This window comes from Ceratotherium simum, chromosome 21 (genome assembly GCF_057802395.1).
Source record: "Ceratotherium simum simum isolate JZ-2026a chromosome 21, ASM5780239v1, whole genome shotgun sequence".
Lineage (NCBI taxonomy): Eukaryota > Metazoa > Chordata > Mammalia > Perissodactyla > Rhinocerotidae > Ceratotherium > Ceratotherium simum.
The window spans coordinates 6,974,351-6,994,268 of NC_141920.1; the positions used below are offsets into that span (position 1 = coordinate 6,974,351).

At 42.7% G+C, this 19,918-nt stretch overlaps 1 protein-coding gene across 1 annotated transcript; it reads left to right on the forward strand.

Annotated features, from left to right (window-relative positions):
- Positions 1 to 93: 93 nt before the first annotated feature.
- Positions 94 to 19,216, forward strand: AURKA (aurora kinase A). The gene is made up of 9 exons (XM_004430249.3): positions 94 to 211; positions 4,203 to 4,249; positions 6,493 to 6,772; positions 8,306 to 8,360; positions 9,463 to 9,654; positions 10,562 to 10,700; positions 15,001 to 15,149; positions 18,230 to 18,404; positions 18,538 to 19,216. The coding sequence occupies exons 2-9, from the start codon at positions 4,208 to 4,210 to the stop codon at positions 18,721 to 18,723; spliced, it is 1,218 nt and encodes a 405-aa protein (XP_004430306.1). The 5' UTR covers positions 94 to 211; positions 4,203 to 4,207; the 3' UTR covers positions 18,724 to 19,216.
- Positions 19,217 to 19,918: the final 702 nt, after the last annotated feature.

Below are 19,918 nucleotides of genomic sequence, written 5' to 3' on the forward strand. Positions count from 1 at the left end.
GGCAAGTGCGCCTGCGCGCCGTCTCTGCCCTGGACGTGACTCAAGCGTCGAATTGGCTCTGAACCAATCAAAAGGCAGCGCCTCTCTAGCCCGGGCCAATCAGCTTTCGGATTAGAGGGTTTAACTCCTATTTAAAATGAAGACTTTGAATTCTAACGGCTGAGTTCTCGGGAGGACTCGGCGGCCTTAGGTCGGAGGCAGGAGCTGACGGGTGGGTAGACCCTGGGACAGCTCTGCAAGGCGGGCGGGCCCGGGAGGGTCCGGGTGGCCGGCCTGGGTGGGAGGGATGCAGGCAGTGGGTCCGCGGGGTCCGCGAGGGAATGGTCGGGGCGAGAAGGCCCCCCCCCCAGTCGCCCTCCGTCCCCAGGGTCCCTGTGCCCCCATCCTCCCCCATCCCCCTCATCCTCCCCGTCCCCCACCTGTGCTTTCCCAGCGCCCTCGCATCTGCTTCTGGGTACTGAGGCGCCCTGAAGATGCTGCTTGATGTGTTCTGGAGTGGTTGGGGTGGTTGGGGTGGTTGGGGGGGTGGGGGGTGGGGGGTGGGGGGAGGGTGTGCTTTCAGGTGGGTTCTTGTATTCAGTGAGCATCGGGTAAGAAGAAACACAGGTTTTTGCTGTCTTGCAGTTGAGTGGGGGTGGGGAGACAGACTGCGAACTAGCAAGATAACGTCCGAGAGTGGTGAGCCTTACGAAAGAAAACAGTCGTGTGGTTTACCGGGGGCTAGTTGGGACAGAACAGCTAGGAAGGTCCCTTTTTCCTGGCTGGCTGGATGAGTGGGTGAATGAATAACCTGGAAGAGGCCTCCTGGGCCAGCGCTTCTCAAACCGTAGACCTTGGACCACCTATACGTCGGGATGGCCTGGGAGTCCTTGTCAAAAATATAGACCCACCTAATGAATCGGAAGCACTCGGGCATAGGACTCAGGTGTCTGTCTTTTTATCAAGCTCTCCAGGTGGTTCTGATGTGTCATTGAGAACTAGAGACCCAGACCAGCGCATACTAGTCAACTGGGTGTTAGAATGCAGGGTCTGAGTTGTTAGGTCTGGGGGTGGGCCTGAGAGTCTCCATTTCTAACAAACGCCCCCCTGTTGTAGGTGTAGCTACTGCCCTTGACTTTTAATGTCCCCTCCTCAACCTTCCTTGTTCTTTGAATTAAACACTTTTCAACAACATACTTATTTCCTGTCCACTGTCCTTCATATATGCAGACATTAGTAGGTTTGACAAGGAAGGAAAAGTCTAACCCCACAGTGCTATTAAATCTAACAATTTTCCTGTTTAGAATAGTAGGATCTCTGGCTTGAGCGGTAGGGATCTTGTGAAGGTCGTCTGGCCATGTGGCTCCTGAACCTGGCTGTAGGCCAGAACCATCTGAGAAGCAGTCTCCCTGGGGCTCTCGCCAGAATTTCTGGGTCAGAATCTTATTCCCTTCTGCTTATCATCATTCATCTCCCTGAGAAGGAAACATATTAAATTGGAGCAAATATCTGTAGCTTCTGTCAAAGACTGTTGAATAAATGTCCTTAGGGCTATGTGACTTCAGTAGAGCTGCTTGTAATTGTTAGGGGAAAGTGAAGAAAGCATTAGAGTGTATGTGAAATGAACGTTTTCATAACACAAGCATATGTTTCCTTTTTTCCTTTTTGTCTATTTCTACTAAGCCACTGCTTAAAGTAAGGACTCCCAGCTCTTTAGCTGTGGTCCCATCTTCAAGGTGGAGTTATTTGCTTATTTATAAAATGAATGTGAAAGTGTAGGGGTGGGGAGCACTTTCTGATTGGATTCTAGAATTCGGAGAGCACTTGGGTAAGAAAAATACAGAAAAGTTTCTGCTTTCTTGGAGTTTATGTTCTACTTACTTGATAGGTGGTTGTACCTGAATCACCGTATGGGCTTACTAAGTGTTATAAACTATTTTTATTATTGATTTGCTTTGTTAATGGATTAATTCATTCTCAGAACATTGGTGTACATACTACATGCCAGGCATGTTCTGGGGAGGCAGCAGTGAACAAAATGGGACTAAGCCCTTGTGCTCGTGGAGCTTGCTTGCTTTGGAGATGCTGAGCAGGTAGCTGGATGTCTGAGTCTGGGGAGAGACAGTAAACAAGTGCAAGTGACGTTATGTAAGATATTAAGGAGTATGATGAAAAATAAAGGAGAGATGGTCTGAAAGGGGATGTCTGAGCAGAGACATGAATGAAATGAAGGAGTAAGCCACACTTCTATTAGGGGAAGAGCCTAATAGAGGGAACAGGAAGTGCAAAGGCCCTGTGGCAGGGACTTTGAGGAAAGAAAGGAGCCCTATATGGCTGGTATGCAACAGATAAGAAGAGGAGATGAGGTCAGAAAGGTGGTCACGTTCCACATTCTTTGAGACTTTGTAGGCCTGTCTGTGCAAGTAGGATTTTGAATTTGGATTGGGGAACTATGAGGACCAACATATCTGACCTGTTAATGGGATCACTGGGCACACTGTTGCGAATGGACCATAATGGGGCAACAGTGGAAGCAGAGTGACCATTGGGAGCCTGTTGCAAATAATTGAGGGGAGAGAATTGTGTGAGCAGGTGGTAGCAGTAAAGGTCATGAGCAGTGATTTTTGAAGGTAGAGCATACAAGATATGCTGATGGATTACATACGGGGTTTGAGGGGGAACCGTGTAAAACATTATATCAAGACTTGACCTGAGCAACTGGCAAGACGGATTTGCCATCAGCTGAGGTGGGGACTTCTGTGAGAACAGGTTTGGGGAGGTGGGTGGGAGGGAGCAGGACTTCAGGTTGGGACATGTTAAAGTTGAGACGCCTCTCAGAGCACCAGGTGGAGATGTTGTGTAGGTGGTAGGAGTTCAGGGTGAGGTCTGAGCTGGAGATGGAAATTTGGAGGTCCTCAGCCTGTGGATGGTATTGACAGCCAGGAGACTGGATGAGCTCACCTAGGGAGTGAGTGTAGCTGGAAAAGAAGAGTGCTCTGGGCCTGAGCTCAGGGTGCTCCTGTGAGCAGAGGGGAAATGAAGTGTGGAGGAGAGAAGAGGTTCCCTTTGGATGTGTTAGGATTGAGATGTCTGGTAGACCTTTCCGGGGGACCCTGAGCAGGTAATTAGATAACGGAGTCTACCAGTCAGAGGAGAGGTTAGGGCAGAAGATGCAAATTTGAGTCATCTTAATGTCTTAGAGCCCTGGTGCTGGATGAGGGGCCCTAGGAAGGGTGTAGATGGGGAAGTAGAGAGTCTAAGGACTTGTTCCTGGGTCACCCCGACACTCTAGACTAGTAAAAATGAGGCTGATCCAGCAAAGGAGGTTGCGACAGGACAGCTGGTGAGGTAGGAGGCAAATCTTTGAGGTAAATGAAGAAAGGAGTGGAAAAATTGTGATCCAGCTTGTCAAATGCTGCTGTGAACTACCGACCTTTGGATTTGGCAACAGTAGGGGTCAGTCATGAGCCTGACCTCCACTCCACCCCCCACCCCAACACACACCATGGGAGCACAAGCCCTATGGGAGTGGGCTTGAGGGAGCGTAAGAGAGGGAGAGAAGTAGTAGAGAGGATGAGTGTGGATGACTGTTCCAGAGCTTTGCTGTTAAAAGTAGAGGCGAGAGGGCCGGCCCCGTGGCTTAGCGGTTAAGTGCGTGCGCTCTGCTGCTGGCGGCTGGGGTTTGGATCCTGGGGGCGGACCGACGCACCGCTTCTGCGGCCACGCTGAGGCCACGTCCCACATACAGCAACTAGAAGGATGTGCAGCTATGACATACAACTATCTACTGGGGCTTTGGGGGGAAAAATAAATAAATAAATAAAAATTATAAAAAAGGCGAGATGCGGTCATCGCTTGAGTCAATTATGGGGTGGAAGGACCTTTTTTTTTTTTTTTTTTAAAGGCAGTAGGTATTGAAGTAGGTTTTTGTGCACTGATGGAAGCCATCCATTAGAGAGGAGATGATGGGGCAGAAGGACAAGTCAGTTCAGGGGTGAAGTTGGAGTGAAGGAGAGGGGGAAGGGATGGGGATGCAGTGTACAAGGGGAGAGGTTGGTTTTGTGGGAAAGGCCCCACGCCTGTACATTATTTGTATCACATGAGAAAACACTGCTCTGTTATCACCTTCATTTGGACAAAGAAAAAGTGTAAAATTCTGTTGTGAGGTTTTTTTCATCAGGAGCTGTAACCCTGATCTAGCATAACAATATTTTTCTTTTCAGGCATCATGGACAGATCTAAAGAAAACTGTGTTGCAGGGCCTGTGAAGGTAAATTGAATAATCTGTGATCTCAATCACATTTACAAAACCCAAATGGAGATTGGTCTTATATCTGGAATTCTGTTCACCTTTACTTTGCATTGTAACTTTAGATTCCTCTGCTCTATTCCTGGATATGAGTTAGTCACTTTTCTCAGCATTCAGTAACATTTTGTTGATTCTCTCACTGGAACTTTTATTTTGTTCTGCTTTTGTCTTATAATTAGCTGTTTAAGTATCTGTATTCCTCCCTTGTATGCAGAATAATAATGTAGTACATGATAGGTGCCCAGTACTTGCCTGTACTTTCTTGCTTGCCAGAAATTAATTTCTTTGCCGTAGTTTTGTTCTGGTCATGATTTAGGGAATGATAAGCTCAGAGGAACGTCAAGCTGCACTTTAGTGAACATTTCCTGGGATTCCACTTGGAGCCAAGTTCTGTGTCAGATGCAGGACTTACAATGATGAAAAGCACATGGTCTTTGGCTTTGAAGAACTTAGAGCCCTTTTGGGGAACTGTGTGAGCCAATACCATGCCTTATAATGTGTGTGAGCACACACACACACACACACACACACCCTGCGTACTTCCAAGGAACTGTGTGAGCCAATACCATGCCTTACAATGTGTGTGAGCGCGCGCGCGCACACACACACACACACACACACTCTCACACTCACACACACACCTGCGTACTTCCAAGGAGAGGTGCTCAGTTCAGATGGGGATGGGCTGGAACCCAGGCAGTCTTCACCAAGCCAAGACCACTGGCTCTTGGCGTTTCAGTGGAGCAATTGGGTGAGTGAGTCTTGCGTATACAGATCCTTTACTGTAAGTAGTCTCCAGATTTTTTTCCTTCTAGGAAATCAACATAAGAATATAAATATTGCTTCATTTTTGGTGGGGGAGGGGAGCTTGTTTTTAGAATCCTTCATCTTCAAATAAATGGATACTGACCCTATTTTACTGGCTGCAAGTGAAAAGGGCCAGTTTAGAAAAAGGCTAACTTGAGTCACCCTATTTGATTCTCAATTACTATGACAAAGATCATTTTTAAAAATTGCTCTATGTTGAAAATGTTTCTTTATTTGTCACTGCCTGGATGCCTACTGTGGTGTGGCTGCTAATTTCAGAGGTACTCGGCTTTTTACTTTGAAGTTGGAAACCCTCTCTCGTGAAGCACTCACCAGTGCTGGTGATGGACTCTGAGGCTTCCCTTTCCAGCACTGTTTCCTCATTTATGAGAGAAATTTCCTCTGCTGAAGCTGGAGGAAGTCTCACTCCCTCTACCCCCCATTTTAGTTTGATTAGCTCAGGGTCTTAGAATTAAATTAACTGTTTTTTAAGCTTATGATACCTACTTACAGGCATGTAAATCATATATTTGGGTAATAACTTTTTGAAGAACCTATGTTTCTTTCCTCTTTGCCAAAGTTCTTTTTGGCTCAGATCCATTTTGTAAGCACTTGGAAAATGAAACATTAGTAAATTAGTAATAAGCTTTTTTTGGAAATTCTAGCAAATGCAAAAATTCAGACTGTCTTCTAAAACTTCTTCACTCAGAGATAAACGTTGAACATTGTGATGTATTTTTTTGTCTTTTCTGAACATATATATTGTCAAAAAACTGCAGTGGAATTAGAATTTTAGTATAAAGTTGCTATATTACAGCTTTTTGCTAAATAATTCCCAAGTCATCGAGAATTGTTAGAAAGTGTTTACTATCTCCATGATACTCTTTATTTATTTATTTATTTTTTAATTTTTATTTATTTTTTTCCCCCAAAGTCCCAGTAGATAGTTGTATGTTATAGCTGCACATCCTTCTAGTTGCTATATGTGGGACGCAGCCTCAGCATGGCCGGGGAAGCGGTGCGTAGGTGCGCACCCGGGATCCGAACCCGGGCCGCCAGCAGTGGAGCGCGCGCACTTAACCCCTAAGCCATGGGGCCGGCCCCACCACGATACTCTTTAGATGGAAGTTTAGTTAATGAACATTTGTTTATGGGAGTTTGATTTTTAGGGGGGATATTGGGGAGGGGGTAGGAGGTATCATTTAGGTATTCTTTTCAGCCATATACTAACTATATCTTCTGGAAATGCTGATTAAAATAGCTTTCCCCTTCCATCTCTTATCAGGGACATTCAGTATTTTGTTATACTAGAAAACAAACTTCGTGAAATTCTCAAAATATTCAGCTTTTGTTCATGAAGACCATGAAGTTTCTTTTCTTTTTCCCTCCCAACCTAGACTACGATTCCACTTGGTGATGGTCCAAAACGTGTCCTGGTGACTCAGCAGTTCCCTTCTCAGCATCCATTGTCTGCAAACAGTGGCCAGGCTCAGCGGGTCTTGTGTCCTTCAAATTCCTCCCACCGAGCTCCTACACAAGCACAGAAGCTCGTCTCCAGCCACAGACCGGTTCAGAATCTGAAGCAGAAGCAATCGCAGGCAACCAGTGTCCCTCCTCCTGTCTCCAGGCCGCTGAATAGTACCCAAAAGAGTGAGCAGCCTCAGCCATCAGCCCCTGGTAAATCAGCTTTTTCAGACTCATTGGATAGTCATTCTTTTTAGTTGCTAAAAAAAGCAAGCGTATGGACTTGTGTTTATTGTTTGGAGCCCTAGCCTTTACATCGTTTTTCTGGAGGATGGGGAGAAAATCTGATGTCAGGTTGAAGTAACAGTGTCTCTTCTGGGCCAGGCCCGTGCTAAGAACACAGACCTGAGTCCTACCCTCAAAGGTACAGTTGAGGAGCTGAAAAGTTCTAAGGTTCTGAGCATGGAGGGAAATCAGGGGGAAGTGGATGGACTGAGGCAGGCCGTGGCGAGGTCCCAGTGGGCACTGCTGGCTGTGTGGAGGAGTGGGGCTTCATCCCCCATGCCCTGGGAAGTTGCTGAAAGGTTTCTGAGGGACTGACTTGTGTTTTAGAAAGCTTACTCTGGATGTGTGGAATGAATTGGAGAGTAGCAACGCTGGACCCAGGGGTACCAGATAGGAGGGAGGCCGCTGTGGTTTAGGTCAAAGATGGCGGTGGCCTGCTAGGTGCAGCAGGGTGGATACTGTAGTTATTATTTACCAGCTGTTGAATCCTCACACACAGCAGGCTCTGAGATAAGTGCTTCCTTCATTCACTTTTGTTTCCTTCAATACTGGGAGGATCTGCTCTATGAAGTAGTCAGAGTTACTAACTCAGTTTACAGAGGAGGAAGCTGAGCATTAACTTATCCAAAGACATAGCCAGGATGGAGAGGGGTAGACAAACTTGAGCGCTCACTTAGGATGCAGACTGGATAGACCTGGGCAATAGACTGAACATCGGGATGGTGCTTATTTTGATGGCATTAACTGAGAGAGTGAACCGGGGAGGGAAAAACCAGTTTGGGCCTGCGTTCAAATATCTGAGCAGAGCATGCTGCTGGAGTTTGAAGTGCCAGAGATAGATAAGTGAAAATGTCTCATAGAGTCTCTGGATAATGAAATAGTAGTGACTTTAGCACCCTGTTGTACAATTGGTTTATTGTACATTTTGCTGAATCGGTGGCTTCTATTTTTATATTTCCCCTTGGTAACTAATATAGTGGAAGGAAGGTGGCTAGCTTGTGTTTTGTTGCACATTGTTGATAATTTGTGTGTAGCATATGGATAGCTGGCTGGCCCCCCTAGAGGGGAATAGGTGATGAGGTGGGAGCTTGTCAGGGATGGGAAGATTGGTGATTTTGCCTTAGAAGCTCTGCATTTGGAACCTGAGGCTTCAGGGAGAATCTGCGTAGTCTTTGAGTCTTTAAATTATGGGAGGGCCTAATTGTATACATACATCTCTGCCTGTCTTTACTCTAGAAATCTGTAAAGACTTCACATGGTGGGAGTCAGTCAGGGTGTGGTAGTCTTTTTTCTATAAAGAAAACTAAAAATAGCCCAGATCTACTATTCAGCACATACCATTAACATTTTGGTGACCATTCTTTGATTCATCTCTATTCACAGGTTTTTAACTTATTCTGTATAGTTATTCTAAAACAACTCTAGTTATTCTAAAACAGGTTTTTAACTTATTCTATATAGGAAATAATTCTGAAAAGGAACGCACATCAAAAGAGAAAAACGAAGACTCAAAAAGGTAAGCTTTATCTTATTTACAAAGTTATGTGCTATCATTCCATTAGAATGACACCATTTAATTGCAAATTTAATTATGGGAACTCTTTAAAAAATAAAAAAGTATTTTCATTCAGAAAATATAAATGTTTCCAAATTTCTAATCTTAAAAAGAGAGAAGGAATTTTAATGATGGATGTTTATTAGACTCAAGTTTTTCTTATTGCTTTTCAAATTTAGAAAAAGCCAGTATGAAAAAGCTTGTTACAGAAATGTGTAAAATAAAAGTTCCCCTCGACCCTCAGAAGTAACCACTACATATGGTTTACGTATGTTTCTATACTTTTTTCTATTAGACAAAAGTGCAAGTTTATTTAAAAACAAAATGCGGTCATGTTGCACAACTATATACACATATGTGACTATGAGTATTTTGATAGTATTAATAGAATTATTCTTTATAACAAAGCTCGGCTATAATATCTTCCCAGATATTTTCTAAAAGCCTGCTGTCAGTCTCTGAGCTGTTTAGACTCTAGAATGGAGGAGGAGGAGCCAGGGATGAACCCACAGACTTTTTTGCTTTAGCTGCCTGAGGAAGGGCTTTCTGAGAAGAAATCCAGTGGTTCTCACCCCGACTGCCCTGTGGGCTCCATCCCGCTTGCTTTTACCAGGGTGGTTCTCCACCCCGGAGAGTGTTAGCATCTCCAGGGATGGAGGAGCAGGAGGCTGTGGGTAGTTGGCAAGAGGCCCACAGAGGGTTCTGAAGCATTCTTCCCTCTCCAGTGACTGATCTAGTCCTTTCTGTGGTCTTGAGTGTTGTCGTGAATAGGCCTGTTCTCTTAAGTGTAGTACTGCCTTGGGACACTTTTCGTTGAGTGCTTCAGCTCTAAAAGTCCGGATTTTCCTTGTCACTGATTCATACAGCCACTGGCAGGTGGGGGAGTAAGGGTTTAATGTCTGTGGTGACTCATTAACTGTGGTTATTGGCTTGGTTCTTGAGGAGGTACATACCGAATACAACTTTGAATATGAAATTATTTCTAGGCTGTGTCTACTAATTAATAAATGGCTAGAAAAGATTTGTTTTCTTCACATTTTAAAATGTTTGAATTCTTTCCTAGAAGGCAATGGGCTTTGGAAGATTTTGAAATTGGTCGTCCACTGGGTAAAGGAAAGTTTGGTAATGTTTATTTGGCGAGAGAAAAACAAAGCAAGTTTATCCTGGCTCTTAAAGTATTATTTAAAGCTCAGCTGGAGAAAGCAGGAGTTGAGCATCAGCTGAGAAGAGAAGTAGAAATACAGTCCCACCTTAGGTAAGTTTTCAGTTTGACACTCAGAAGAATGGTGTACAGAAGTAAACAACTATAAACTTTTTAGAAGGCCTGCTTCATGGTGCTGCAAGAAGTGATTAAATTTGTCAGTTTTCAAAGATTTATCTAGACTTAAGTGCTGTGGTCCTGAAAAATTCCTTGAAGGTTTGTTTTGTTAATAGAGTAATTTATGTGAGCAAATTTTTTTTTGTTTGGTGGATAATTAAGGGGAATGATACCTCTTATTCTGAGTTCTAAGCAGAGGTGGCAAACTGGCAGGCTTCAGGGTGACTTTGGCCAATTGGTCTTTTTCTTCTTCTTTTTTTTCCCTTTCATTGTTTTTTCAAACTTGAGTCAGCTGCTAAATACTTAAAAATCTGTCTGTACCAGGCCTGTTTTCAGACCTGGCGACACCTGGCTGGAGCTGAGAAGGGCTGATGTCTTAGATGGGCTCTGCTCTCAGCTGCCTGAAGTCCTCAGCAGCACGCAGCTACTGCCATTGTTGAGCACTGCTTTTATGTTGTCTGTCTCATAGCATTTGGGTATCAGACTGCTGTGGGAATGCCATCGCTCTCTTTTTTGTTTTTGTTTTTTTTTTTTTGCAGAGAATTAATATTTAGTTGAATCTTTTCCCCTAAGAATAAAGATGGCCTAAAGGAGGGAAATAATAGTCAACTAAACCTGAGGTCCGTCAATACCTTCAAATGCATGTAAACTGATATGTGGATAGACATATTTTTCTTAGAGTGGGTCTATAGTTTCAGATTCTCAAGTGGCTTTGCGGGGTCGGGGGAGTCTGTGACCAGAACTAATTTTTACCACTGGTTTCACATGAGGGGTTTGTTTGGTATTTAGTACATATTCTTGTATCAGCTCCAAAACCAGGTGTTAGAGTGTTCATCCTTTGCAGGCATCCAAATATTCTCAGACTGTATGGTTACTTCCATGATGCCACCAGAGTTTACCTCATTCTAGAATATGCACCTCTTGGAGCTGTCTATAGAGAACTTCAGAAACTGTCCAAGTTTGATGAGCAGAGAACTGCTACTGTAAGTTTTCATTTATTGTCCAGACAAATTCTGTTTCCTCTGTCCCTGTCCTACACAGCAGTGTACCTTTCAGTGGTAGGGTGGGTTTTGTCTTATGGAAAATAATAAGACAAGATAGGATCAAATATTTGAAATGAAAAAATCAAAATGGCTTAGCTGGGGGGCCAGCCCAGTGGCGTAGTGGTTAAGTTCACGTGCTCTGCTTTGGTGGCCTGGGGTTCACAGGTTCCCATCCCGGGTGCGGACCTATGCACCGTTTATCAAGCCATGATGTGGTGGCGTCCCACATATAAAGCAGAGGAAGAAGATGGGCACAGATGTTAGCCCAGGGCCAATCTTCCTCAGCAAAAAGAGGAGGATTGGCAACAGATGTTAGCTCAGGGCAAATATTCCTCACCAAAAAAAAACCCAAAATGGCTTAGCTGGACCATATGTACAGATAAAATCAGGTACTAGGTAGAATCTTGTTTGTGTCCATGGTTGTTTTTCTGTGGAAATGTATATAAAAAGTTGCCCTCTTTCTTTTTTTAATAAGCAATTTATTCGAGAATAGTTTGATTTACAGAATAATTGTAAAGCTAATACAGATCTATACAGATCTATTTTCTCCTATTAATAATACACACTTAATTTCTCCAATTAATATCTTACATTAGTGTGGTACATTTTGTCATAACTAATGAACCAATATTGATATGTAACTATTAACTGAAGTCCATCCTTTATTCAGATTTCCTTAGTTTTTCTCATGATTAGACTAAGGTCATGGTTTTTGAGAGGAAGACTATAGAGGTAATAATCATTTATTAATATAGTCTCATGGATATTTTATACTTTGGGTTACAACCAATACTACTTTATTTTGTTGCTCAAATTGTTCCAGCCTTGGTCCCTGGGAGCTCTTTCACATGGTTCCTGTGTTGTTTTGACATTGTGGGTGTGTGGTTCTCTCTTTTTTTTTTTCGGTCTTTTTTTTTTTTGTGACCCAGGTCAGCCCTGAGCTAACATCTGTCGCCAATCCTCCTCTTTTTTGCTGAGGAAGACTGGCCCTGGGCTAACATCTGTGCCTGTCTTCTTCCACTTTATATGGGACACCGCCACAGCATGGCTTGACAAGTGGTGCATAGGTGCATGCCCAGGATCTGAACCCCCGGCTGCTGCAGCAGAGTGTGGGCACTTAACCACTGTGCCACTGGGCCGGCCCCTCATTGGTTGTTTTTTCAGTGCTTCCTTGCTCTCGTATAAGATGCTCCAGCCTCATCTTGTATATTTCCTATCCCAGGCCTAGAATCAGCCATTTTTCCAAGGAGCCCTGGTTCCTTTTATTGGCAAACGTTATTAGAAACCAAGATCTGGGTGCTAGATGGGCTCATTGCTACCAGAGTGTCACTATTTCTAGGTTCTCAGCTGACGGAGAGCAAGGAAATATGTGTGTATCCTAATCTGTGTATATACATCTATCTATAAATATTTCCGTATTTACCCATGTGTATCTATATTAAAGCAAAACACGAGTCCATTACTACATGGATCACTCCACTCTCCTCCCCTTGCTTATCTGTGACCTCCCACTCCAACCCTGAGAAACCTGGATTCCACCATCCACCATCTGTCATTCAATTCCATTGTACATGCATAGTGGTATTAGAATTGTTGACAAGTTACCCCTGTGGGAAACAACTATATGCATTTAAGATTCATCTATCTTTTCAGGGTTTGATAGCTCATTTGTTGTTATTGCTGAATAATATTCCACTGTATGGGTATACCTCTGTTTCCCTTCATCTATTGAAGGGCACCTTGGTTGCTTCCAGTTTTTGGCAATTATGAATAAAGCTACTATAAACATTTTTGTGCAGGTTTTGGTGGGGCATAAGTTTTCAAGTCTGTTGGGTAAATACCTAGGGGTGTGATTGCTGGCTTGTATGGTAAGATTACATTTAGTTTTGTAAGAAACTGTTACAGCTGTCTTCCAAAGTGGATATACCATCTTTGCATTCCCCCCAATGAATAAGAGTTCCTGTTGCTCCTCGTCCTCACCAGCAATTGGTATTGTCAGGTTTTTTGGATTTTAGTCATTCTAATAGTTGTATAATGGTATCTCGTTTTAATTTGCAATTCTCTAATGACATATGATGTTGAGCATCTTTTCATGTGCTTATTTGCCATCTGTATATCATCTTTAAGGTGTCTGTTCAGATCTTTTGCCCATTTAATTGTTTTTTTGGTTGTCTTTTTATTGAGTTGTATATTTTGTGTACAAGTCCTTTATCACACATGTGTTTTACAAATGTTTTCTCCCAGTCTGTGGCTTGTCTTTTCATTCTCTTATTTGTGTCTTTCACAGGGCAGAAGTTTTTTTTTTTTTTTTTTTTTGAGGAAGATCAGCCCTGAGCTAACATCCATGCCAATCCTCTTTTTGCTGAGGAAGACTGGCCCTGGGCTAACATCCGTGCCTCTCTTCCTCCACTTTATATGGGACGCCAGCACAGCATGGCTTGACAAGCGATGCGTCGGTGCACGCCCGGGATCCGAACCGCGGGCCGCCAGTAGCAGAGCGTCTGCACTTAACTGCTATGCCACGGGGCTGGGCCCCGGGCAGAAGTTTTTAAAGTCCAACATAACAAGTTTTTGTTTTTTACATGGATCATACTTCTCCTTTATTATGTGAATCAAATTACTTGTTGGAAGAAATTCAAGAGTCTTAATTTGGGCTCTTTGTTGAATTGGCAGATGACGGGCCTATTGAATGGTGGTTCCTTTGATTTGTTTCTTGGTGGAAATCTCTGGGTAGTGTGTAGTATGTACATGAATTTTCTTTCTTTTTGGTATTGATTTAAATGGCATTAAATTCAGGAGGCTTTACTTTTACCATCTGATGAAATCACAGCACTTTTGGTGAATAACCCTCTGGTCTTGTCTCTGCAGTGAGGACACATACTATTTTAAACTTAAATGTTTGCCCTTTGGATACGTAGAAATAGATCTGTTTCATTTGCTTTTTAAAATATTAGCTAACCAAATTAGTTTCTTATTTGGCAATTAATATTTATACTCCTCAGTTTTCTTCAATCCAAATGGAGTTTATTTTGGTGTAAGCAGGTAGCTATTGGAAAGAAAATACAAGATTGGTTCTTTTTAGATTCCTTAGTAGTTAGAATGAATATGTATACACACATCTGTTTTCCTTTTCTGATTAATTCAAATAAAACTAATTGTAGAGCAATGGTAGGGACTTTTACACATATCCACACTCTAATGGGGGAGGTGTGGAGGAAGTGGGTGCCAGAGAGCTCTGATTTAGCTAAGAGCTTCTTGTCTTGATTTGAGCAGGGAAAACCCACTGCCCTCTGGAATTCTAATGTATGCTCTTAAATCATCATCAACTCAAATTTGGGAAGGGCTTTCTTTGCCTTTACTTTCAGTTTATTATCTAAATTTTCGCTTTGGCTGAAAAATGAAAAATGTTCTGATTTTGTAGACGCCAATAACATTTGGCTTCTACCCATTTGTTTAGTAAACCTTTTTGGTGTAAAATAATGTTCAGTCCTGTCTAGTAGTTACTTTGGAAAACAAACCCTTCTCAAACTTTAGCCAGAGCTAAATAAATTCTTTTAATATACTAATAATTCTTATCTATATGTGAAAGGAAATTTTGGACTTGCTTGCTAGATCTTTCTTTACTTGAAGAGGAAACAAAACTAACAAAAGGACTGACTTGCTTGTGTGCTTTTAAGCTGGCTAATAGATTAGGATACCCAAAATTTACCATGCTATTTAATGTGCCAGTACATCTGTTTTTAGTTTCTGTTTATTGTTTGGGATTACTTTCCTCTGATACTCCTAGAGTAAATTTTTAGCTGCAAACAAATCTTTATGTTGTAAATTGATCTTGGTTTTAAAAATGGAATTGATTGTACCCAAAGGTTTTTTAAAAATAGTTTTTTTATATTAAATTATTTACACATCTGACTCCCTAATTTGTACCAGTTTTCCAGTATTGTCTTAATTCATTGCTGCTGGGCCATAAATTGCTGTGTGGGGATGTAGTGATAGCTTATCAGTTTGTTTCCTGTCCTTCAATATTACGTCTGCTATATTAGCAAATCAGTAACAGGGCTGAATACTCATACTTGATATAAACTGGTTCAACTGATTTTGTAGAGTCATCCATTGTTTCTAGTTTTTGCTTTAAAACCTGTAAAACATGTTAATCTGTGTTGGGTTTCCTTGCAGAAGATATGTCTAAAATTCTTACATAAAATCTAAAACACAGATTTTTAATACTTTTTTTTAATAGTATATCACAGAATTGGCAAATGCGCTGGCTTACTGTCATTCGAAGAGAGTTATTCACAGAGACATTAAGCCGGAGAACCTGCTTCTTGGATCAGCTGGAGAGCTTAAGATTGCAGATTTTGGGTGGTCAGTACATGCCCCATCCTCCAGGTATGTAACTTTGGAGGTCGCTTGTTTGGTTTAGCAAAAGCTGGGGGTGCTAATTATGAGCTAAATGGTAAAGTACTTAAGCATAGATGTTGTGAATTGGGGCAATTTACTGACACACATACTTTAGAGCAATTTAGGCCTGATAGTAAACTAGTGTCTTCAAGACCCTTTTATTCTGTAACCATTTTGGGCTATTTATCGTGTCTTAGGCTTGATGTTAAAGATGCTTAATATCCTTAGAGGCTAATGAAGGGGACAAAGAGTAAACAGATATGACAAGTATATGACAGGTGAAGTGCAGGATGTGTGGAGGTGGAGGAATTCTGACAATGGTGCTTCCGGGACCAGGAGAGAGAAGTTTCAGAGGATGGCACGGGAAAAGATCTAGAGCTGAGAGCACAGGCATGGTTCTTTTGGGAACCGTAAAAAAAAAAAAACATAAACTGATTTGGATAGAACTTTCAGGGTAGTGGTTAAAGATTCTCTTTGGTCTGCTTTTGTTAACAGAATAGTCCTTTCTTGTCTCCTTTCTTTAAAGCTAAAGCAGAGAGATTGATCTAATGAAACAATCTGAACTTTGCAAACAAGCTAAAATATTCTCCATTGGTTTTTTTTTTTTTTTTTGGTGAGGAAGATTAGCCCTGAGCTAACATCTGATGCCAATCCTCCTCTTTTTGCTGAGGAAGATTGGCCCTGGGCTAACATCTATGCCCATCTTCTTCTACTTTATATGGGATGCTGCCACAGCATGGCTTGACAAGCGGTGTGTTGGTCCGTGCCCGGTATCCGAACCTGCGAACCCCAGGCTGCCGCAGTGGAGTGTGCGCAATTAACCGCTACGCCACCAGGCTGCCATGACTCTCTCCCGTTTTAAATTGAATCTGGGTTTAAATAAACTTTTGAAACCTCATGTGAGGCAGGGCATTTAAAAGCATACATTGATTAGATTTTTAACTTTGAAGTAGGACTTAAAAAAAACTATACCCAGATTACTTTTATAATTTTATTTATTTATTTTTTTATTTTATTTTTCCCCCAAAGCCCCAGTAGATAGTTGTATGTCATGACTGCACATCCTTCTAGTTGCTGTATGTGGGACGCGGCCTCAGCATGGCCGGAGAAGCGGTGTGTCAGTGTGCGCCCGGGATCTGAACCCGGGCCGCCAGCAGCGGAGCGCGCGCATTTAACCGCTAGGCCACGGGGCCGGCCCACCAGATTACTTCTAAAAATAAAGCTGGTTAAAAAAAAATGTACAGCCTAAAATAGATGACATGGGAGAGGGCCCTTTGTTTTTTGTTACAGAACACTTCTGATTGTTGCCAGCAATGCAGTGAGTCAGCTCTTGCAGTCTCTCTTTTTAAACTGGTTGTCTGTCACTAGTGGGAGCTGTTGGCATCTGGTGAGGCAAACAACAATGAAGAACTGTAGGCTTCATGGAATCACAGGGCTAAACCAGACTTGAACCTCTCCAGTGGTGCATCATGATAGGAAGATAGCTTATCCTTTTCTGAAAAGGACATTTATGTAAATGTGGAAGGTCACTTTGCCCCGCCTCCCAGACATTAATAACCACAGGTGCTCCCAGGTTATTGTGAGCTGTCATTTGAGAAGCTCTGGTGTAGTCCGTCTCCCTCATCTCCGTGGTGATGAGGGTGAGATGTCTGGAGAGATGGCTCTGCAATCTCAGGCACCATTCAGCTGAGCGAGTATTCGTGTGTTCACGGGTCGCCAGGTGTGGTGAACACGGCACCAGCACTGACCCAGCATAAGCTCCGATGGCAAAGAATAAACAACTCAGAGAAAGCAACAAAACCCTACATGGCCTTTGCTCCTGGTTTGATGTCTGCCATCCCCAGCTTGCTTCCAACCTCGGTTATAAAAACGCAAACACAAGGGCCGGCCCCGTGGCTTGGTGGTTAAGTGCGCGCGCTCCGATGCTGGTGGCCCGGGTTCGGATCCCGGGCGCGCACCGAGGCACCACTTCTCCGTCCATCCTGAGGCCGAGTCCCACATACAGCAACTAGAAGGATGTGCAGCTATGACATACAACTATCTACTGGGGCTTTGAGGGGAAAAATAAATAAATAAAATCTTTAAAAAAAAAAAAAAAAAAAACGCAAACACCTAACTGGTAACTGATAACACACCCGTCTGTCCAACCCAGTGCCTACATTCAACAGTTACCACTTTGCCACATTGGCTACTTCTTTGGCGAACCTTCTAAAATAAGTTGCAGACGTGATGCTTCATCCTTGAGCACTTCAGTATGCATCTCCTAAAAATAAGGACATTGTCCCATATAATCACAACCATTATCACTCCTAAGAAAATTAACAGCCTTGTTAATATCTACTGTTAGTCTGCGTTCAAATTTCCCCAGTTGTCCACAAAATTTTATAGCTTTTTTATCAGAACCCAACCAAGGTCCATCCATTGTATTTGATTGTCTCTTTTGTCTAAATCTAGACCAGTCCCCTCCCAGTTTTAAATGGAATTTTTTGATTGTGGTGTCACTTTACTTGGTCCTTCATCTCCTGTATTTGCTGAAAACTAGAAGTTAGGTCTAAGTGCCTGAAGAATATTTTTGGCAAGAATACTTCATAGGCCACCTCCAGAATTTCAGTATCTCTTTTGTACCAGTGATGTATCAGAAGGCAACACATATCTATAACCTCTAACCTAGTGCTTTCACGGTGGACAGTCTTTAGTTTCTTGTCATTAATGTCACCCGGCTCTTAATCTTCTTAGCATATCTAATAAAAAACAAATTGTACTTACAGAGAACTTTGCTTGGCTGCTTTTATATAGTAGTGATATGTTAAATTTCTTACATATTAGATCATTTAAGAAGGTTCTGGAGTGGACAGATTTGGGGTGCAGCTTGGTTGCTAGCCATGTGATCTTGTGTATCCCTCTATCTGTTTCCCATCTAAAAATGGAGATTTATAATAGTATCTGCTTCATAGCACAAGATCTGGCCTAGGAAAAGTGCTCAGTGTTAGCATAACGTTAATAGTTTTTAGCAGCTGTTGTGATGATAAAACAGAAGCATGTCACCCTGAGCCTGCCTCCATTTTTAGGAGAACCACCCTCTGTGGCACCCTGGACTACCTGCCCCCTGAGATGATTGAAGGCCGAATGCATGATGAGAAGGTGGATCTCTGGAGCCTTGGGGTTCTTTGCTATGAATTTTTAGTTGGGAAGCCTCCTTTTGAGGCAAGCACATACCAAGAGACCTACAAAAGAATATCACGGGTAAGACATAACTAGAAAGGATCCGTCATTTCTGTTAGAATTCTTTATTATCAGCCTTAACTTTAGGCTACGATCTGAATATTTACACTCCTCTTTCTAAACCACGTTTTGACGGTCACTTTTTGTACTCCAGGTTGAATTCACATTCCCTGACTTTGTACCAGACGGAGCTAGGGACCTCATTTCAAGACTGCTGAAGCATAATCCCAGCCAAAGGCCGACTCTAAAAGAAGTACTTGAACACCCCTGGATCACAGCAAATGCATCAAAACCATCAAATAGCCAAAAAAGCAAAGAATCAACTAGTAAACAATCTTAAAACTCTTGCAGGGGGAGAAGTCCTTGAGCCAGGGCTACTGAACAATCTGTCAGGAACAGGCTACTGACATTAACTTACTCTTGACTGCCTGCCTGTAGTGGAGAGTGCCACAGAAAATGTTGTTTTACTGAGCAGGCAGTGCCTCAGCCTCCCCCTTCAGAAAGTTCGACTTCAATAAACATGACACTCTAAAGTGAAAGTAGCCACGAGAGCTGTCTAACTTCACTGGTTTCATAATCTGGAGGCAAAGTTCAACTGCAGCCGCCCCACAGTGTTTCAGGTGAGGCATCCTTGTGGATGGCGACCTCGGAGTCCAGTTGTGGGGAACTGGCTGCTTTGCCCTGACCTGATCAGTTACAGAGCCGTGCAATAACCTCCCCAGTGCTGAGTGTGTGTGTAACTTATTGGGCGGCCAAGCCTGGCAAAGCTGTCAGAATGAATATGTGATTTGTTCTTTTAAATGTTAAAAATAAAGATATTGTATAGACTTGTATTTTTACTTCTAGGCATTCCTTCAGAAACGCTCTCGTGTCCAACAGCCCTGTTAAACCTGGTTATCGAGGCCTCCTTACCCACTTACCTCCTGAGACTGGAAAATAGGAACATGTGCTCTGCCTCCATCTCGGGACTTGCTTGGGACACGGATGAGATGGGTCTCAGAGCTGTTTCTAAATGTTAAAGCCTTATTACACTGGAGTTATAGTGTGTATGTAAACTTTAAGTGCACAAATACATCTGTCTGGAGTATATGGGTAATGTTCACTGTTCACTGTTGGCCTAGAACTGGGCAGGTACCATCGGAGGAGCAGGTCTGTCCCTCTGTTGGTCTCTCACGTTGTGTGTGCTCCTAATGCATCAAGTTACATATCTGTTTCTAGATAGATGCCAACATCATCTGTTCATCAACCACAGATACGGTGAAGGAAAAGGTGGAAGTGTTGAGCTTACTGAGAAATAATAGAGAAATAATGCTTTCATGGCTCACTTTGAATGTAAGAGACTAGATATCAGATATGTCTATAAGTAGCAACCTAAACTTCCAAGTCAAAGTTGACGAAGTATCACAGAAACTTCAAAACAACTGAGTAAAACTGCACGGTCCAGTAAGCCCCCTTGGGACAAAGTAACTTCTGGTTCCCACAGTCTTGAGCTGACCCAACTTTTACATTCCCTAAGGCATATTTCATGTACCGTC

Coding starts and splice junctions, on each gene's coding strand:
- AURKA (XM_004430249.3), top strand. CDS start 4,208: ATGGACAGATCTAAAGAAAACTGTGTTGCAGGGCCTGTGAAG. Junction 6,773..8,305: donor GCCTCAGCCATCAGCCCCTG/GTAAATCAGCTT, acceptor TATTCTATATAG/GAAATAATTCTGAAAAGGAA. Junction 8,361..9,462: donor AAAAACGAAGACTCAAAAAG/GTAAGCTTTATC, acceptor ATTCTTTCCTAG/AAGGCAATGGGCTTTGGAAG.